The sequence below is a fragment of the Eschrichtius robustus genome, chromosome 19 (assembly GCF_028021215.1).
Source record: "Eschrichtius robustus isolate mEscRob2 chromosome 19, mEscRob2.pri, whole genome shotgun sequence".
In the NCBI taxonomy this organism is placed as follows: domain Eukaryota; kingdom Metazoa; phylum Chordata; class Mammalia; order Artiodactyla; family Eschrichtiidae; genus Eschrichtius; species Eschrichtius robustus.
The window spans coordinates 54,984,516-55,001,877 of NC_090842.1; the positions used below are offsets into that span (position 1 = coordinate 54,984,516).

Here is a 17,362-nt window from a genome sequence, read left to right on the forward strand (position 1 = left end):
AAACAAGACCCATCAATATGCTACCTATAAGAGATTCACGTCAGTTGTAAGAACACACACAGACTGAAGGGTCCATCTTTTTCCATGATGATATTCCATGCAAATGGAAACCAAAAGAAAGTTGGGATAGCTATACTTATATCAGACAAAACAGACTTTAAAACAAAGACTGCCATAAGAGACAAAGAAGGGCATTACATAATGATAAAGGGGTCAATCCAACAAGAGGATAAACATTTGTAAATATATATGCACACAACATAAGAGCACCTAAATATATGAAGCAAATATTAACAGATCTAAAGGGAGAAATAGGCAGCAATACAATAAGACAATGGATAAATCGTTCTGACAGAAAATCAGTAAGGAAACCTTGGCCTTAAGCAACACATTAGACCAGATAGACTTAACACATATATACAGAAATTCCATCCAAAAGCACCTGAATACACCTTCTTCTCAGGTGCACATGGGACATTCTCTAGGATATGACAGGCCACAAAACAAGTCTTAACAAATTTAAGAAGACTGAAATAATATCCAGCATCTTTCCCAACCACATGGTATGAAACGAAGTCAATTACCAGAAGAAAACTGGAAAATTCAGAAATATGTAGAGACTAAACAACATGCTACTGAATAACCAATGGGAACAGAGAAATCAAAAGCAAAATCAAAAATGTCTTGAGACAAATAAAAATGGAAGTACAATACACCAGAACTTAAGGAATGCAACAAAAACAGTTCTAAGAAGGAAGTCATAGCAACAAATGCCTATTTCAAAAACCAAGAAAAATGTCAAATAAACAATCTAACTTTAAACCTCGAGGAACTAGAAAAGAAGAATAAAAGAAGCCCAAACTTAGTTGAAGGAAGGAAATAACAAGAATTAGGGCAGAAAAAAATGAAATAGAGACTAAAAAGACAAGAGAAAAGATCAATGAAACCAAGAACTGATTCTGTGACAAGATAAACAAAATGGACAAACCTTTAGCTAGACTCACCAAGTAAAAAGAGAGAGGACTCAAACAAAATCAGAAACAAAAGAGGAGATGTTACAACTGATACCACAGAAATACAATACAAAAGATAAGTGACTATTACAAACAATCATACGCCAAAAAATTGGACAACCTAGAAGAAATGGATAAATTCCTAGAAACATACAACCATCCAAGACTGAATTATGAAGAAACAAAAAATCTGAACAGACCAATTACTAATAAGGAGGTTGAATCAGTAATTTAAAACCTCCCAGCAAACAAAAATCCAGAACCAGATGGCTGTACTGGTGAATTCTACCAAACATGCAAAGAAAAATTAATACCAATCCTTCTAAAACTCTCCCAAAAATTAGAAGAGGAGAAAACACTTCCAAACTCATTTCACAAGTCCAGCATTACCCTGATACCAAAACCAGACAAGTATACCACAAGAAAAGACAATCACAGGCCAGTATTCCTGATGAACACAGATGAAAAATCCTCAACAAAATATTAGCAAACATGAACTCAACATACATTAAGAATCAAACACCTCAGGGCTTCCCTGGTGGCGCAGTGGTTAAGAATCCGCCTGCCAGTGCAGGGGACACGGGTTCAATCCCTGGTCCAGGAAGATCCCACATGCCGCGGAGCAACTAAACCCATGCACCACAACTACTGAGCCTGCGCTCTAGAGCCCACAAGCCACAACTACTGAAGCCCGCGCGCCTAGAGCCCGCACTCCGCAACAGGAGAAGCCACTGCAATGAGAAGCCTGCGCACCACAATGAAGAGTAGCTTCCACTCGCCACAACTAGAGAAAGCCCATGTGCAACCACGAAGACCCAACGCAGCCAAAAATAAAACGAATTTATTTTTTAAAAATTTTTAAAAAAAGAATCAAACACCTCAATAAAGTGGGATATATTCTAGGGATGCAAGTATGGTTCAATAACCACAAATCAACAAATGTGATACACCACATTAGCAAAATGAATGATAAAAATCCATATGATCATCTCAATAGATGAAGGAGAAGTATTTGACAAGATTCAACATCCATTTTTGACAAAAACTCTCAACAAAGTGGGTATAGGGGAAACGTACCTCACATAATAAATGATATATATGACAAGCTCAGAGCTAACACCATAGTTAATGGTGTGAAGCTAAGAGCTTTTCCTCTAAGACCAGGAACAAGACAGGATGCCCATTCTCGCTATTTTTGTTCAACATAGTACTGGAAGTCCTAGCCAGAGCAATTAGGCAAGAAAAAGAAATAAAAGGCATCCAAATGGAAAGGAAGAAGTGAAACTTTCATTATTTGCAGATGACATGATATTATACATAGAAAACCCTAAAGACTGCCAAATAACTGTTAGAACTTATAAATGAATTCAGTAATGTTGCAGGATACAAAATTAATATACAGAAATTGCTGCATTTCTATGCACTAATAATGAACTATCAGAAAGAAAAATTAAGAAAACAATTCCATTCACAATTGCATCAAAAAGAATAAAATACCTAGGAATAAGCTCAACCAAGCAGGTGAAAGACTACACAATGAAAACGATAAGACACTGATGAAAGAAATTGAAAAAGACACAAATAAATGGAAAGAAATTCCGTGTTCATGGATTGGAAGAATTGATACTGCTAAAATGTTCATACTACCCAAAGCAATGTATAGATTCAATGCAATTTCTATCAAAATTCCAATGGAATTTTTCACAGAAATAGAACAAACAATCCTAAAATTTGTATGGACCCACAAATGACCCCAAATTGCCACAGCAATCTTGAGAAGGAATAACAAAGCTGGAGGCATCATGCTCCCTGTTTGCAAACAATACAAGACTTCTCTTTGTTTTGTGTGTTTGTTTTGTATATACTTTAAAATACTTTGTTTTGTATATTTGACTTTCCAACCATGTAAATGTCTTACATGATTATAAAACAAAATTAAAACAAATGTTAAAACAAAAGCTAAAATAATTAATTAAATTAAATTAAATTAAAACAACAACAACCAAAAAAACCCATAAGCTATACCTAAAAATCAAAAGCAGAATGAAACAAATGAACCTACTCATATGTTACATTTGTGGCTTAACCACACACAGAGAAATTAGTTCTAGTTACTTTAAAGCACAATAATTGGGTTATACGTCCCTAGAGAGACAACCCCAAAGCAAATAGATCTATAAAGAAACATTAAATTATTTGCAGTAGGAATATTTTAAGTACTAATAATATTGCTCTGAACTATCTTATTTATATATACATATACACATCTACAGATGGATGGATTAATAAATAAAAGACACAAAAATGAAACCAAAGTAGAAACTCTATAATTCTAAATTTTTTTGATTGCAAATAGCAGTACGAACTCATGGGGTCTACTCTGTTAAGAGTATATTTCCAGCTACAACATTAATAAACATTGAAAACATATCACGTGAAAGAAGCCAGTCACAAAAGACCACATACTGTACAATTTCATTTATATGAAATGTCTGAATAGACAAATTCATCGAGGCACAAATCAGATTAGTGGTTCATTAGACTGGGAGGAAGGAGGAGAATATGAGATTGACTGCTAATGGGTACGATAATTCTTTCAGGGAGGACAAAAATGATGTAAAATTACACGATGGTGATGGGTGCACAACCCTGTGGATTTTTTTCAAAAACATTCCGTTGTACACTTTAAAGGGTAAAATGTATGGTATGTGAATCAAGCTACTAAAAAAAAACTACAAGAATATATTTCCTAGCTCTGCCCACCAAAACAAAAAGCCTAGAAACAATGACCATGTCAGTAGCAATAAGCACCATAACTGGGGTTTTCTCCCAACCATTCTAGCTAGTCCCTTTCAGTCTTTTTTGCTGGTTCCTCCTCATTTTCCAGACTTTCTCATGTTGAAGTGACCCAGAGGTAAGTCCTTTACCTCTATCATTTTCCATCTACCCTACCCTCTAAGTGATCTCTTTAAATATCACCTATATGCTGATAATCCCCAAATGTATGTCTCCAACCTAGGTCTCAGATCTTTCTTTTGAACTTCAGACTTGTATATCCCACTGCCAACGTAATATTTCCACCTGAATGTCCAATGGGCATCTCATACTTCAGATACAATATTCCAAACTGAAATCTCACTATCTCTCTATGCCCCAGGTTCTTCCTACCTTCTTTCCCTTCTCAGTTAATGATAACTCCATTCTTCAAGTTGCTCAGATTAAAAACTATTGTGTCATCTTGTCACACTTACACTCCACATCAGTTCTATCAGCAAATTATGTCAGCTTTACCTTTAAATTATATCCAGTACACGACTACTTCTCACCAGTTTTACTACTCTGGTCCAGGTCACCAACATCTTTTCCCTAGATTAATGCACTAGTTTCCTAATTGGTCTCTCTGCTTCTGCCCTTGTCCCTGCCCTCTTCCCCTATTCTTCTTCTCATAATTCTCTCATCAGAGTAACCAAGGCAATCCTCTTAAATCGTAAGGAGATAATATCACTTGCATGTTCAAAACTCTCCAATAGCTTCCCATCTCATTCACAGTAAAAAGCCAAGATCCTTAACATGGCCCATAAGGCCCAATCTGATCTGCCCTCCTTCCCTCCAATTACCTTTCTTCTCTCATCTCTCACTACTCTCCCTCTCATTTGCTCTATTTCAGCCACACCAGCCTCTTTGTAACAGGCATATTCCCACCTCAGGGCTTTTCTAACTGTTGTTCCCTCTTCCCTTAATTATGTGCATAACTAGCACCTTTATTTCCTTCATATCTTTATTATTACATTTTCAGGATGCATTCTTAACTACCCCATCTAAAACTCCAAGTCTCATCCCTGATTCTATATATCCTCCTGCTTTACTTCTTCTCTTAGAATGTTTCACTATTTAATGTATGTTATATTTAACTTACCTCATTTATTATCTGGCCCACAACAATGTAAGTACCATGATAGCAGAGAGTTTGTCTCCTTTGTTCAATGCTATATCCCAAGTATCTATAATTACTCCTGTCACATGCAGCATTCAATAAATGGTGAGTGGATGAATGAATGAATCCTCAGTACCTGAAGAACCTGGAAAAGAAATTTGAAAATAGAACACTGCTTTAGAAAAACACCTTGGAAAACACATAATTCACACAAAAAAAGATTTTTAAATGGTTGACTTCAGTAGTAATCAAATAACTGCAAATTAAAGAAATTATTTTACATCATGAGGTTAACAAAGATTACTAATACTAACGATAACCATTGTTATCAAGGGTGTATGAATATAGGCAATCTTATACTATGCCAATAATACTGTAGATTATTGGAACCTTACAAGAGAATAACTGGATAGAATTAGGGAGTCTTTAATAAGCACATATATCTCAACCTATCAGTTCCACTTCTAAGAGCCTGCCCCCCACCAAAAAAAAATTAGGAAAGTGCATCATAACATGCCAAATAGTTGCTGATAAACCCATTCTTTATAATGGCAAGAAGTTGAAAAGAACCAAATTACCCATCAACAGGAGTAAATGCATTAAAATGTATACCATAAAGAAACTTTTAAATGATGACATAGATGTGTAATTGTTTAAATGGAAAAATATTAACTGCACATTGTTAAATGGCATACGTAGATTACAGAACTGTATGTATAGCGTGATTCCAATTTTATAATATACGAATGCTTATGTATGTATTCACAGAGGGAGGGGTGAAAAGATGGGAAATAAATTTTGATAGTGGCTGGTAGAAGTATGAATGCTTTTTGCTTTCTTGGAGCTTTTCTTTATTTTGTGATTTGGGGGAGGGAGCGAGGGGCAAGGCGCATTGTTACTAAGCACACAAAACAACGTGGCCAATACACAGAAATAAAATTTTAAATAAATACTGAAACAACGTGTTGGGGCTATTGATATCTCGTAAGAAAACATATTTACGATTACCATCTCCAAAGAAATGAAGCACTGGTACAAACAGTCTCACAAATCTACACACACAACCGAACTCTGCCTTTTATCGTGGTTTGCAGGCACGTTCATAGTGAAACAGAAAAGGAAAAGCACATCCACAAACTCCGCCTGCACACACGACTCCACGGCCACATCAGTCACAGACAAATGTCTGGCAAATAAAGTCCTATCAAGCCACACGCTCACAGTCCTTCACACGTCACTCCCACGGCCTCAGGGAACCACCCGCACGGGCAAAGCCCTGTCCGGCGTCCTCCTCCAACAACACAGGCACCGGGTGGTCCGCAGGCCCCTACTCCACCCAGCACAAAGAGTCCCGGACTCTGAGCTCGCGGCTTCCCGAGCACTCACCACCGAGCCCGCAGACACAGGCCCCAATTCCGCACCTCAGCGCCGCCCAAGTGGCACAGCCAGTGCAGCCCGAGTTAGGTAATCCATTAAGGTCAGTGCCGGCTGTGGCCGAAGGCAGCACAAGCCTCGGTCCGTTAGACGCAGGATAACTCTTCCCAGAGCCCCTCGCGGCTCGCCGGGGCGGGACTGGCCCTCCAGTTGACGAGTAGCGGGAATAACCAACCGCTGCGTTGAGGGGCTCTCAGATCTGCCGAGGGGCCTCAGCTGAGAGTTTTGCGGCAGCTGCCTCCAGTGAGTCCGGCCCTCGGAGCCTGGGAGTGCCACTTGGTGCTGAGAAGAATCTGAAAAGGTCCGCAGTTTTCCTGCCCCGGACTACATTTCCCAGAGGCCTTCTCGGCCCAAATCTATTTTCTGCGAAAAGTCGCCTCCTCCTTACAGTTGTCTGGATCTTCGGGTTCTAGGCGTTACGGTACCTGGCCCGTGAAGGAAGCACCGCTGAGTCGGTTTCGTTCCGTCTGGTCCCGGCTCCACCTGGGACTGGACTTCAGTGGGGTGAAAGTGGGGCAAGGTCTGGGCACCGTGAAGAGACGAGATGGGCCAGCCTGAGCCTCAAGCTCCTGGAGGCAGTCAGAAAAGGGAGGAGTACCGTTGCGTGATCGGGTGTGGGAGATTTCAGCGGTGGAATTTGTGGTAGGGAGTCTATGGGCTCGAGAGACTCTGAGGTCCAGTGACTTTAGGGTCGTGCGAGTTTGCGACCATTCGTGTGACCATGGTCGCGTCGTCTGTTCTAGTGACCTCTTGATTCTGACTCTGCAGTTTTTCAGAGACAATGTGCTGTGTTCGTTCTTTGTGTTTCTGCTTTTCTGACGGGCACCTGTTACAATATTGAAATTTACATGGTTAAGTCAATACACGAGTCACCAAAATATTAAATGGAAAAAAACTATAGAGATTCGTGATTGTGTATTACTGGAAACACCCACGCTTTTTTTTTTTTTATTTACACTGTGTTACTCCACATTCCGTGTGTGTTATATGGACAGAAGTGATACAGGTAATCTAGAAAGATGTTGTTGAAGAAGGCAAAGACACTGAGCCATCAAATGAAAGGGCATGTCAATAATTCAAAGTAGCCTCGACATCAGGAGTGAAAAGTGTAAGTTGAAAAGTAGGCAAGTAACCAAGTGCAAAAACCTAAGAATCCAGCAACCCGGGCTATATGTCACTCTTGCCCTAAAGACCTGATTTCTTTTTTCAACATTTCATATGAGTTCCGCTCTGATTTAAGAATTTAAAAACAATTTACAATGAAAGTTGAAGACCCACTGCAATAATTTTGCAGTAGAGACCAAAATGGAGAAAATATCCAAGAAAACACTACTGTATGCTTTTGTGCAATAGTATGTTGGCAAAGAGAACAGAATACAGTAGACTACAGCATGCTAAATATCAGGAACTTGTAGTCGTTGAAGGTATCAAAGAGGCTTCTGGCTCATAAACTTACAGTGAAGCTACACAAAGCCTAAAGAACTATGTTATCTCTAGGAAGCAGAATAAGATAGTCTTCCTTTCACAGCCTTCCTTTCACTAGATGATAATAGGCACTGTTTCCGAAAAGTGTGAATTTCTTTCTGGGAAGGGAAAAGAGGCTCCCAAACACTGCATAGAGAGAACATGTCCTCTAAATAAGTTTTGCTTATTTGTCTCATGTGTCTTTACCAACAGTATACTTTTTCTGTCAACTGTAAGAATTATTTTTTGCTAATTATTTTGTTAAAAGATGAGAAGAGAACAGAGTTGGTTCTATGTCCATTCAGCTTCCTGATTTCATTTTTTATACTTGTAGATTTGTCTATTTCTCCTTTTATTTCTGTTAAGCTTTGCTTTATATATTTTAAAGCTCTCCTGTTGGATTGATCCAATAGGAAATTATGGAATCTACCCTTTATAATATCACTTTTTGTCTTAGTCAGTTTTGATATTACTGTAGCTTCACCATCCTTCTTTTGGCTAGTGCATTATCTTTTTCTACCCTTTTGCTTTTAACCGTTCCGTTTTATTTTTAAAGTATGTCTCATTAAACAATATTATTTTAAAAATAAATAATGACAATCTTACTCTTTGACATATTTAGTGAATTTACATTTAATGTAGTTGGGTTTTGGTCTACTACCTTAGAATTTGTTTTCTTTTCGGCCTAGCTTTTTAAAAAATTTTAACTTTTTATTTTGAAGTAATTCTTGATTCTCATGCAGTTGTAAGAAATAATTCAGGGAAATCCCATATACCCATTATCCAGTTTCCCCCAGTGGTAACATCTTGCAATACTATACACCATATCACAACCTTGACATTGATACTCTCAAGATATTTCCATCATCACAAGAATACTTCATGTTGTCCTTTTACAGCCATACCCACTTCCCTCCTTCTCTTAACCCCCTCCTTAAGACCTGGCAACCCTAATCTGTTCTCCATTTCTATAATTTTACCCCTTCAAGAATGTTATGTAAATGGAATTATAAAGTATGTAATTGGACTATTGACTTTTTCACTCAGCATAATTTCCTGGAGATTCATACGTGCTTTTACATATGTAAGTAATTCATTCCTTTTTAATGCTGAGTAGAAGTCCATGTGGATATGCCACAGTTTGTTTAGCCATTCATTCATTGAAGGACATATGGGTTGTTTCCAACTTTTGGCTGTTATAACTAAAGCTGCTATATACATTCATATACAATTTTTTCGTGTGTATGAAAACAAATTTTCATTTCAAACACCAAGGAGAGTTTTAGAAGGAATTTGTCCATTTATTTATTTTTTTAATCTATCTGGAATTTTCACTGAGATTGTATTGAATATATAGATCAATTGGGGAGAATTGACATCTTTAAAATGGTGACTCTCATAACCATAAGACACAATATGAGCACAATATATATCTTCTTTAATTCTGCTAAGCAATATTTTATATTTTTTAATGTACAGATAATGAAATATTTTGTCAGATTTACCCCTAGGTATTACAGCGTTTTTTTTTTTTTAATTTATTTATCTATTTATTTATTTATTTATGGCTGTGTTGGGTCTTCGTTTCTGTGCGAGGGCCTTCTCCAGTTGCGGCAAGTTGGGGCCATTCTTCATCGCGGTGCGCGGGCCTCTCACTATCGCGGCCTCTCTTGTTGCAGAGCTCAGGCTCCAGACGCGCAGGCTCAGTAATTGTGGCTCACGGGCCTAGTTGCTCCGCAGCATGTGGGATCTTCCCAGACCAGGGCTCGAACCCGTGTCTCCTGCATTGGCAGGCAGATTCTCAACCACTGCACCACCAGGGAAGCCCCTACAGCGTTTTTTGATGCATTGTAAATGGTGTTTTTTAAAAATTCAATTTCCAGTTGTTCATTGCTGGTATATAAGAAATACAATTGATTTTTGTATCTTGTAGCCTGATACCTTGCTTAAGTCACTTAGTATTTCTACTAGAGTTTGGAGGTTCCACTGGATTTTCTACATAGATGATCGTGTCATCTGTGAAAAAAGACAGTGATATCTATTCCTATTGCAATCGGCAGATATAGTATGGACCCACCCACCCACCCAAAATATGGTTGGGATGTTGAGACTGATGACGCCACACACACACCAAGAGGGTATGAAAAGTTTTATTACTCACACAATGAAGCTTTCTAGGAAAAGCAAGGCAGGTGTCCCAAGAAAGTCTGCAAATTGTTTGCAAAAGCAAGGAAAGGAAATTGGCGTGGAGCGTTTATGGCAGAGGCTTGTGTGGTTTAAATCTCCCGCTAGTGTCAAAAAAGAGAGCTCCTGAGCTTGCCCAGGTTGGGGGCACAAGAGAAATAAGGAGTGAAGCTCAAAGCTGTAAGCAGCTTCTTCTGCTGCTCCTGGTGCTGCTTGTGTGCGTGTTTGGTGTGGACCTGGCAAAACAGCAGCTGAGGAGACTCCGGAGATCACCATGGCTGACAAAAAGACCAAGGAAGGACTGAGAACAATGATCATATTAATTTGAAGGTGGCAGGGCAGGATGGTTCTGTGGTGCACTTTAAGATTAAGAGGCATACACCACTTAGTAAACTAATGAAAGTCTATTGTGAATGACACGGTTTGTCAATGAGGCAGATCAGATTCCGATTTGACGGGCAGCCAATCAATGAAACAGACTCACCTACACAGTTGGAAATGGAGGATGAAGATACAATTGATGTGTTCCAGCAACAGACAGGAGGTGTCTACTAAAAAAGGAACCTGCTACTTTACTCCAGAACTCTGTTCTACAGACCAAAAGGACACTCTCGATTAGAAAAATGCAATTTGGTTCCACCACATCCTAACTACTACAGTACAGTTTTCTCTAGTCTTTCATTTTCCTCTTCCCCATTCCTTTATTGTACGTAAAGTAACTGGTGTATGCAGAAGCATATTGCTTTATTTTTTATTTATTTATTTTTAAATTTATTTTTGGCTGCGTTGGGTCTTCGCTTCTGTGCGAGGGCTTTTCTCCAGTTGCGGCGAGCGGGGGCCACTTTTCATTGCGGTGCGCGGGCCTCTCACTGTCGCGGCCTCTTCCAGTTGCGGAGCACGGGCTCCAGACGCGCAGGCTCAGTAGCTGTGGCTCACGGGTTTAGTGCTCCGCAGCATGCGGGATCCTCTCAGACCAGGGCTCGAACCCGTGTCCCCTGCATTGGCAGGCAGACTCTCAACCACTGCGCCACCAGGGAAGCCCCCATATTGCTTTCTTAAAAACTAAATTATGGCCAATGGTATGTTTTGATTGACATCAAATGAAAATGGGATGGGGGGAAACACTAGTGCTGTGAAAATGTCCCCTTTCCATTAGTGGTATGCTTGGTCACCTCTTATATTTATATGCCAGTAAGTTATTTTGCTCTCGCTGTTTAACAAAATAAAGGAATATAAAAAATCCTTGCATACCTTGTTCAGCTGGAGAATTTTAATGTTTTTCATTTATCATTGTTAAACCAAGGACAATTTTATGACTTTTTTCTATGTAGATGTCACAAGTAAGGTAGTCTCTTTAAGTAGGGATAAATTACTCTAAAAGAACTAAATCCTAAAATAGTACAAATAAACTTATTTCCAAAACAGAAATAGAGTCACAGATGTAGAAAACAAACTTATGATCACCAAGGGGGAAGGGGGAGGTAGGATAAATTGGGGGATTGGGATTGGCACGTATGCACTACTATATATAAAATAGATAACTAATGAGGAGCTACTGTATAGCATAAGGAACTCTACTCAATACTCTGTAATGACCTATATGGGGAAAGAGTCTAAAAAAGAGTGGATATATGTATAACTGATTCACTTTGCTGTACAGCAGAAACTAATACAACATCGTAACTCAACTATACTCCAATTAAAAATTAATTTTAAAAAAAGAAAGAAATCCTAGATAGTTTTCCCTTCAAGACAAGCACTTGTTGTTTAAATAAACTTCTTGGTTCGGTTTTCTTTTTTAAAGGTATGAGCAGGTAGGGCTTCCCTGGTGGCGCAGTGGTTGAGAGTCTGCCTGCCAATGCAGAGGACATGGGTTTGAGCCCTGGTCTGGGAGGATCCCACATGCCACGGAGCAACTAGGCCCGTGAGCCACAATTGCTGAGCCTGCGCGTCTGGAGCCTGTGCTCCGCGGCAGGAGAGGCCGTGATAGTGAGAGGCCCGTGCACCGCGATGAAGAGGTGGCCCCCGCTTGCCGCAACTCGAGAAAGCCCTAGCACAGAAACGAAGACCCAACACAGCCATAAATAAATAAATAAAAATTTTTAAAAAAAGCTATGAGCAGGCAAACATCAAAAAATGAAATTAGGCTCTTCATCACACTATCAAATCTGTATGCTGTTTATTTCTTTTTCTTTCCTGGTTTCTCTGGCTAAAACCTTCTATACAAGATTGAACAGAAGTGGAGACAGTGAATATCTTTGCCAAGATCTTACTTGGAGGGAAAGTATTGGTTTTTTTGGTTTTTGTTTTTTCTTAATTTTATTTATTTATTTATTTATTTATGGCTGTGTTGGGTCTTCGTTTCTGTGCAGGCTTTCTCTAGTTGCGGCAAGCGGGGGCGACTCCTCATCGCGATGTGCGGGCCTCTCACTATCGCGGCCTCTCCTGTTGCGGAGCACAGGCTCCAGACGCGCAGGCTCAGTAACTGTGGCTCACGGGCCCAGCTGCTCTGCAGCATGTGGGATCTTCCCAGACCAGGGCTCGAACCCGTGTTCCCTGCATTGGCAGGCAGACTCTCAACCACTGCGCCACCAGGGAAGCCCCAAGTATTCAGTTTTGTACTATTAAGTGAAATGGTAGCTGGAGATTTTTCATAGATGGCCTTCACTGAGTTGAAGATTTTTTCTTTTTCTGATAAGTGTATTTATCAAGAATGGATGTTGAATTTTGTCAAATGCTCTTTCTGCATCTGAGATGGCAATACGTATTTTCTTTCTCTTTTAGTTTGTTAATATGTTGAATTACACTGGACTTCAAATCTTAAACCAATATTATATTCTTAGGATAAACACCACTTGGCCATTGTTGCATTATCACTTTTTTATATTGTTGGATTCAATTTGCTAAACTTTTATTAAGAACTTTTTGCAAATAGGTTCATGAGGGATATTAATCTGTAGGTTTTGTGGGGGCGGGGCAGGTGGGGTAATTTTGTCTAGTTAACTCATAGAATGAATTGGGAAGAATTTCCTTCTATTCAATATTCTGGAAGAGTTTGTATAAAATTGTTATTATTTATTCTTTAAATGCTTAAGAGAATTTTAAATGTTTAATAAAAATTAAAATTAAATAGAAATGTTTCATAGAATTTACCAGTGAAGCCATCTGGACTTGGCTTTTTTTGTAGGAAGGGTTTTTTTGGTTTATTTTTTAAGATTTATTTATTATTTATTTGTTTATTTTATTTATTTATGGCTGGACTGGGTCTCAGTTGCAGCACGCGGGCTCTTCGTTGTGATGCACGGGCTTCTCTCTAGTTGTGGCGTGGGGGTTTTCTCTTTAGTTGTGGCGTGCAGGTTCCAGGGTGCGTGGGCTCTGTAGTTTGCGGCCTGTGGGCTCCAGTTGAGGCGCGCAAGCTCGGTAGTTGTGGCACACGGGCTTAGTTGCCCTGCGGCATGTGGGATCTTAGTTCCCTGACCAGGGATCGAACCCACATCCCCTGCATTGTAAGGCAGCTTCTTTACCACCGGACCACCAGGGAAGTCCCTGTAGGAAGGTTTTTAATTCCAAATTCAATTTATTTTATAAATATAGGGCTATTCAGGTTAATTATTTATTCTTTAGTAAGGTTTGATAGTTTGTGTCTGTCAAGAAATCTTTCTATTTCACCTAAGTTGTTTAATATATTGGATTAAAGTTTCTATGCTGTACTTTGTCATCCTTTTAACGTTTGTAGAATCTGTAGTGATGTCACTTCTCTCATTCCTGATATATCTCCATTTCTTCCCTGACCAGTCTTGCTACAGTTTTATCATTTTTATTAATCTCAAGTAACTAACTTTTGGTTCCATTGATTTTTCTTTATTTTTCTGTTTTCTATTTCATTGATTTCTGCTCTATTTATTATTTCCTTTGTTTTGCTTACATTGTGTTTAATTTGCTCTTCTTTTTCTGGTTTCTTAAAGTGGAAGATGAAGTCATTGATTTGAGACCTTTGTTTTTTGTTAATATAGACATCTAGTTTCTAGAAATTTCCCCTTGAACACAGTTTCAGTGGCATCTCATAATTGCTATGTAATATGTTTTCATTTTCTTTCAGTTCAACATACTTTCTAACTTCCTTTTTGATTTCTTTTTTAATCCATGTGTTATTTAGACATGTGTACGTTTCCAAGTACAATATTCAATAATTATCCAGATATCTTTCAGTTACTGATTTCTAATTTAATTCCATTGTGGAAAGAGGCTTGTTTTGTGGCCCAGAATATGTTTTATTTTTGGAAATGTTCCATGTGCCTTGAAAAAAATTAGTATTTTTTGCTGTTGTTGGTTGTAGTGCTCTGCAAATATCAATTAGTTCAAATGACAGTGTTTTTCAAATCTTCTGTTGTAACTGATTTTCTGTCTACTTGTTCTAGCGATTACTGAGAGTATTACTGGAATCTCTGACTTGTAATAGTGGATTTATCTCTTTCTCCTTCCAGTTTTATCAGTTTTTGTTTCATGTATTTTGATGCTATTATTAGGTGCATGAACATTTACAATTGTTATTTTCTATTGATGAACTGACCACTTTATTATTATGAAATGATCTTCTTTATCTCTGTAATATTTTTTGCTCTGAAACCTACTTTGTAGATATTTATATCCACTCCAGCTTTCTTTTTTTTAACAGTTTTATTGAGATGTAATTTACATACCATATAATTCACCCATTTAAAGTGTATTTAATTCAATGATTTTTGGTATACTACATTATTACATTTTTGTATTATTGTAAAATACATAACATAAAATTTGCCATTTTAACAATTTTTAAGTGTACAATTCAGTGGCATTAAGTACGTTCAAAATGTTGTGCAATCATCGCCACTATCTATTTCCAAAACTTTTCATCAACCCAAACAGAAACTTTGTAACCACTAAGCAATAATTCCCAATTCCTCCCTCCCCGCAGTAACCCCTAATCTATTTTCTTTCTCTATGAATTTGCCTAATCCAAATATTTCATATAAGCAGAATTATACAATATTTGTCCTTTTGCATATGAGTTATTTCACTTTGCATAAATTTTTCAAGCTTCATTCATGTTGTATGTGTCAGAACTTTATTCCTTTTTATGGCTGAATAATATTCCGTTGTATGTGTATAGTACACTTTGTTTATCCATTCATGTTTTTTCCACCTTTTGGCTATTTTGAATAATACTTCAATAAACATTGGAATACAAGTATCTGTTCAAGTCCCTGCTTTCAGTTCCTTTGGATATATACCTAGGAGCATAATTGCTGGGTCACATGGTAATTCTATGCTAAACTTTTTGAGGAATTGCCAAGCTATACCATTTTATATTTTCACCATAACTGTACAAGGGTTACAAGTTCTGCACATCCTCACTAACGCGTGTTATTTTCAGTTATTTTGAAAATACCCATCCTAGTAGGTATAAAGTGGTATCTCATAGCTTTATTTGCATTTCCCTAATTACTAATGATGTTTAGTCTTTTTATGTGTTTATTGGCCATTTATATATCTTCTTTGCAGAAATATATATTCAAGTCTTTGCTCACTTTTTGAATTGGGTTGTCCTTTTGTTGTTGAGCTTTAGGAGTTCTTTATATATTCTGGGTATTAAACCCTTATCGGATATATGATTTACAAGTATTTTCACCATTCTGTGGGATGTCTTTTCACCTTCTTGATGATGTCATTTGATGCGCGAAAGTTTTTAATTTTGATGAAGTCCAATTTATCTATTTTTTCTTCGGCTGCTTGTGCTCTAGGTGTCATATCTAAGAACCCACTGCCAAATCCAAGGTCATTCCAGCTTTCTTTACACAGCATTAGCATGGTATATCTTTTTCCATCCTTGTACTTTTAACCTATTGGTATAGTTATATTTAAAGTGAATTTCTCATAGGCAGCATATAGTTGAGTTGTGCTTTTTTATCCGATCTGATACTCAGTCCCTCTTAATTGGGATGTTCAGATCATTTATATTTAATCTGATTATTGATATAAACCTTCTATCTTTCAATTTGTTTCCCACCTGTAATTTGTTCCCTTCTCCTCTTTCTGACTTCTTTTGGATTAACTGAGTAATTTTTATGACTCCATTTTATCTCCCTTGTTGGATAATAGCAATAACTCTTTGTTTTGTTAGTTAAGTGGTTGCTTTAGGGCTTAGCGTGTACATCTTTCACTTAACACAGTGTCCATTCAAGTGATATTATATTACTTCCCATAGAATATTGGAACCTTTACATTAGTTTATTTCCACGCACTTCTCTTCTCCTGGCATTTGTACTATTGTCGTCATACAATTTGCTTCTATATTTGTTAACATATATATTAATAATATAGATACCCTTAACTACATTGTTTTCATTCTTGCTTAAACAGTAATTTGTATTTTGGCAATAATTATATAATAAGAAAATAGTATTATGTGTTAACCCTGTAATTACCATCTCTGGTGCTCTTCACTCATTTGTGTAGATCCAGATATCTATTTGTTATCCAAATACACATGTAATAGGTCTCTTGAATTTCCCCTTCCACTCACTAATATTTTATTCACCATTTTTTAAAATGATTTATTTATTTATTTTTGGCTGTGTTGGGTCTTCATTTCTGTGTGAGGGCTTTCTCCAGTTGTGGCAAGCGGGGGCCACTCTTCATCGTGGTGCACGGGCCTCTCACTATCGTGGCCTCTCCTGTTGCGGAGCACAGGCTCCAGACGCGCAGGCTCAGTAGTTGTGGCTCACGGGCCTAGTTGCTCGGCGGCATGTGGGATCCTCCCAGACCAGGGCTCGAACCCGTGTCCCCTGCATCGGCAGGCAGACTCTCAACCACTGTGCCACCAGGGAAGCCCTATTCACCATTTTTTTTTAACAACTTTTTTTAAAATTAATTAATTAATTTATTTATTTTTGGCTGTGTTGGGTCTTCGTTTCTGTGCGAGGGCCTTCCCTAGTTGTGGCGAGCGGGGGCCACTCTTCATCGCGGTGCGCGGGCCTCTCACTGTCGCGGCCTCTCCTGTTGCGGAGCACAGGCTCCAGACGCGTAGGCTCAGCAGTTGTGGCTCACGGGCCCAGTCGCTCTGCGGCATGTGGGATCTTCCCAGCCCAGGGCTCGAACCCGTGTCCCCTGCATTGGCAGGCAGACTCCCAACCACTGCGCCACCAGGGAAGCCCCACCATTTTTTAAAGCTTATTTTCTCTGTGTCTATCCCAGCACCTCAAATAGCATCTGGCACACAGTAGGTGCTTTCTAATCGGATACCACAGGGCAGAATTCTTCACACCTACATCCATTAGTATAATCCTCACGG

General features: G+C 38.4%; 1 protein-coding gene and 1 pseudogene across 1 annotated transcript in view; one reads left to right on the plus strand and one right to left on the minus strand.

Moving 5' to 3' along the window:
- Positions 1–7,014, minus strand: part of ZNF569 (zinc finger protein 569) — a 61,942-nt gene extending 54,928 nt beyond the window's left edge. The window contains exons 1-2 of the mRNA XM_068528483.1: positions 6,334–7,014; positions 4,930–5,092 (exon numbers count right to left, since the gene is read on the minus strand). Of these exons, the coding sequence (XP_068384584.1) occupies positions 4,930–4,934 (5 nt within the window). The 5' untranslated portion in view covers positions 4,935–5,092; positions 6,334–7,014. The remainder of the gene's footprint in view (positions 1–4,929; positions 5,093–6,333) is intronic.
- A 3,289-nt stretch (positions 7,015–10,303) lies between these two features.
- Positions 10,304–10,614, plus strand: LOC137753432 (small ubiquitin-related modifier 2 pseudogene; annotated as a pseudogene).
- The last annotated feature ends 6,748 nt before the right edge of the window (positions 10,615–17,362 follow it).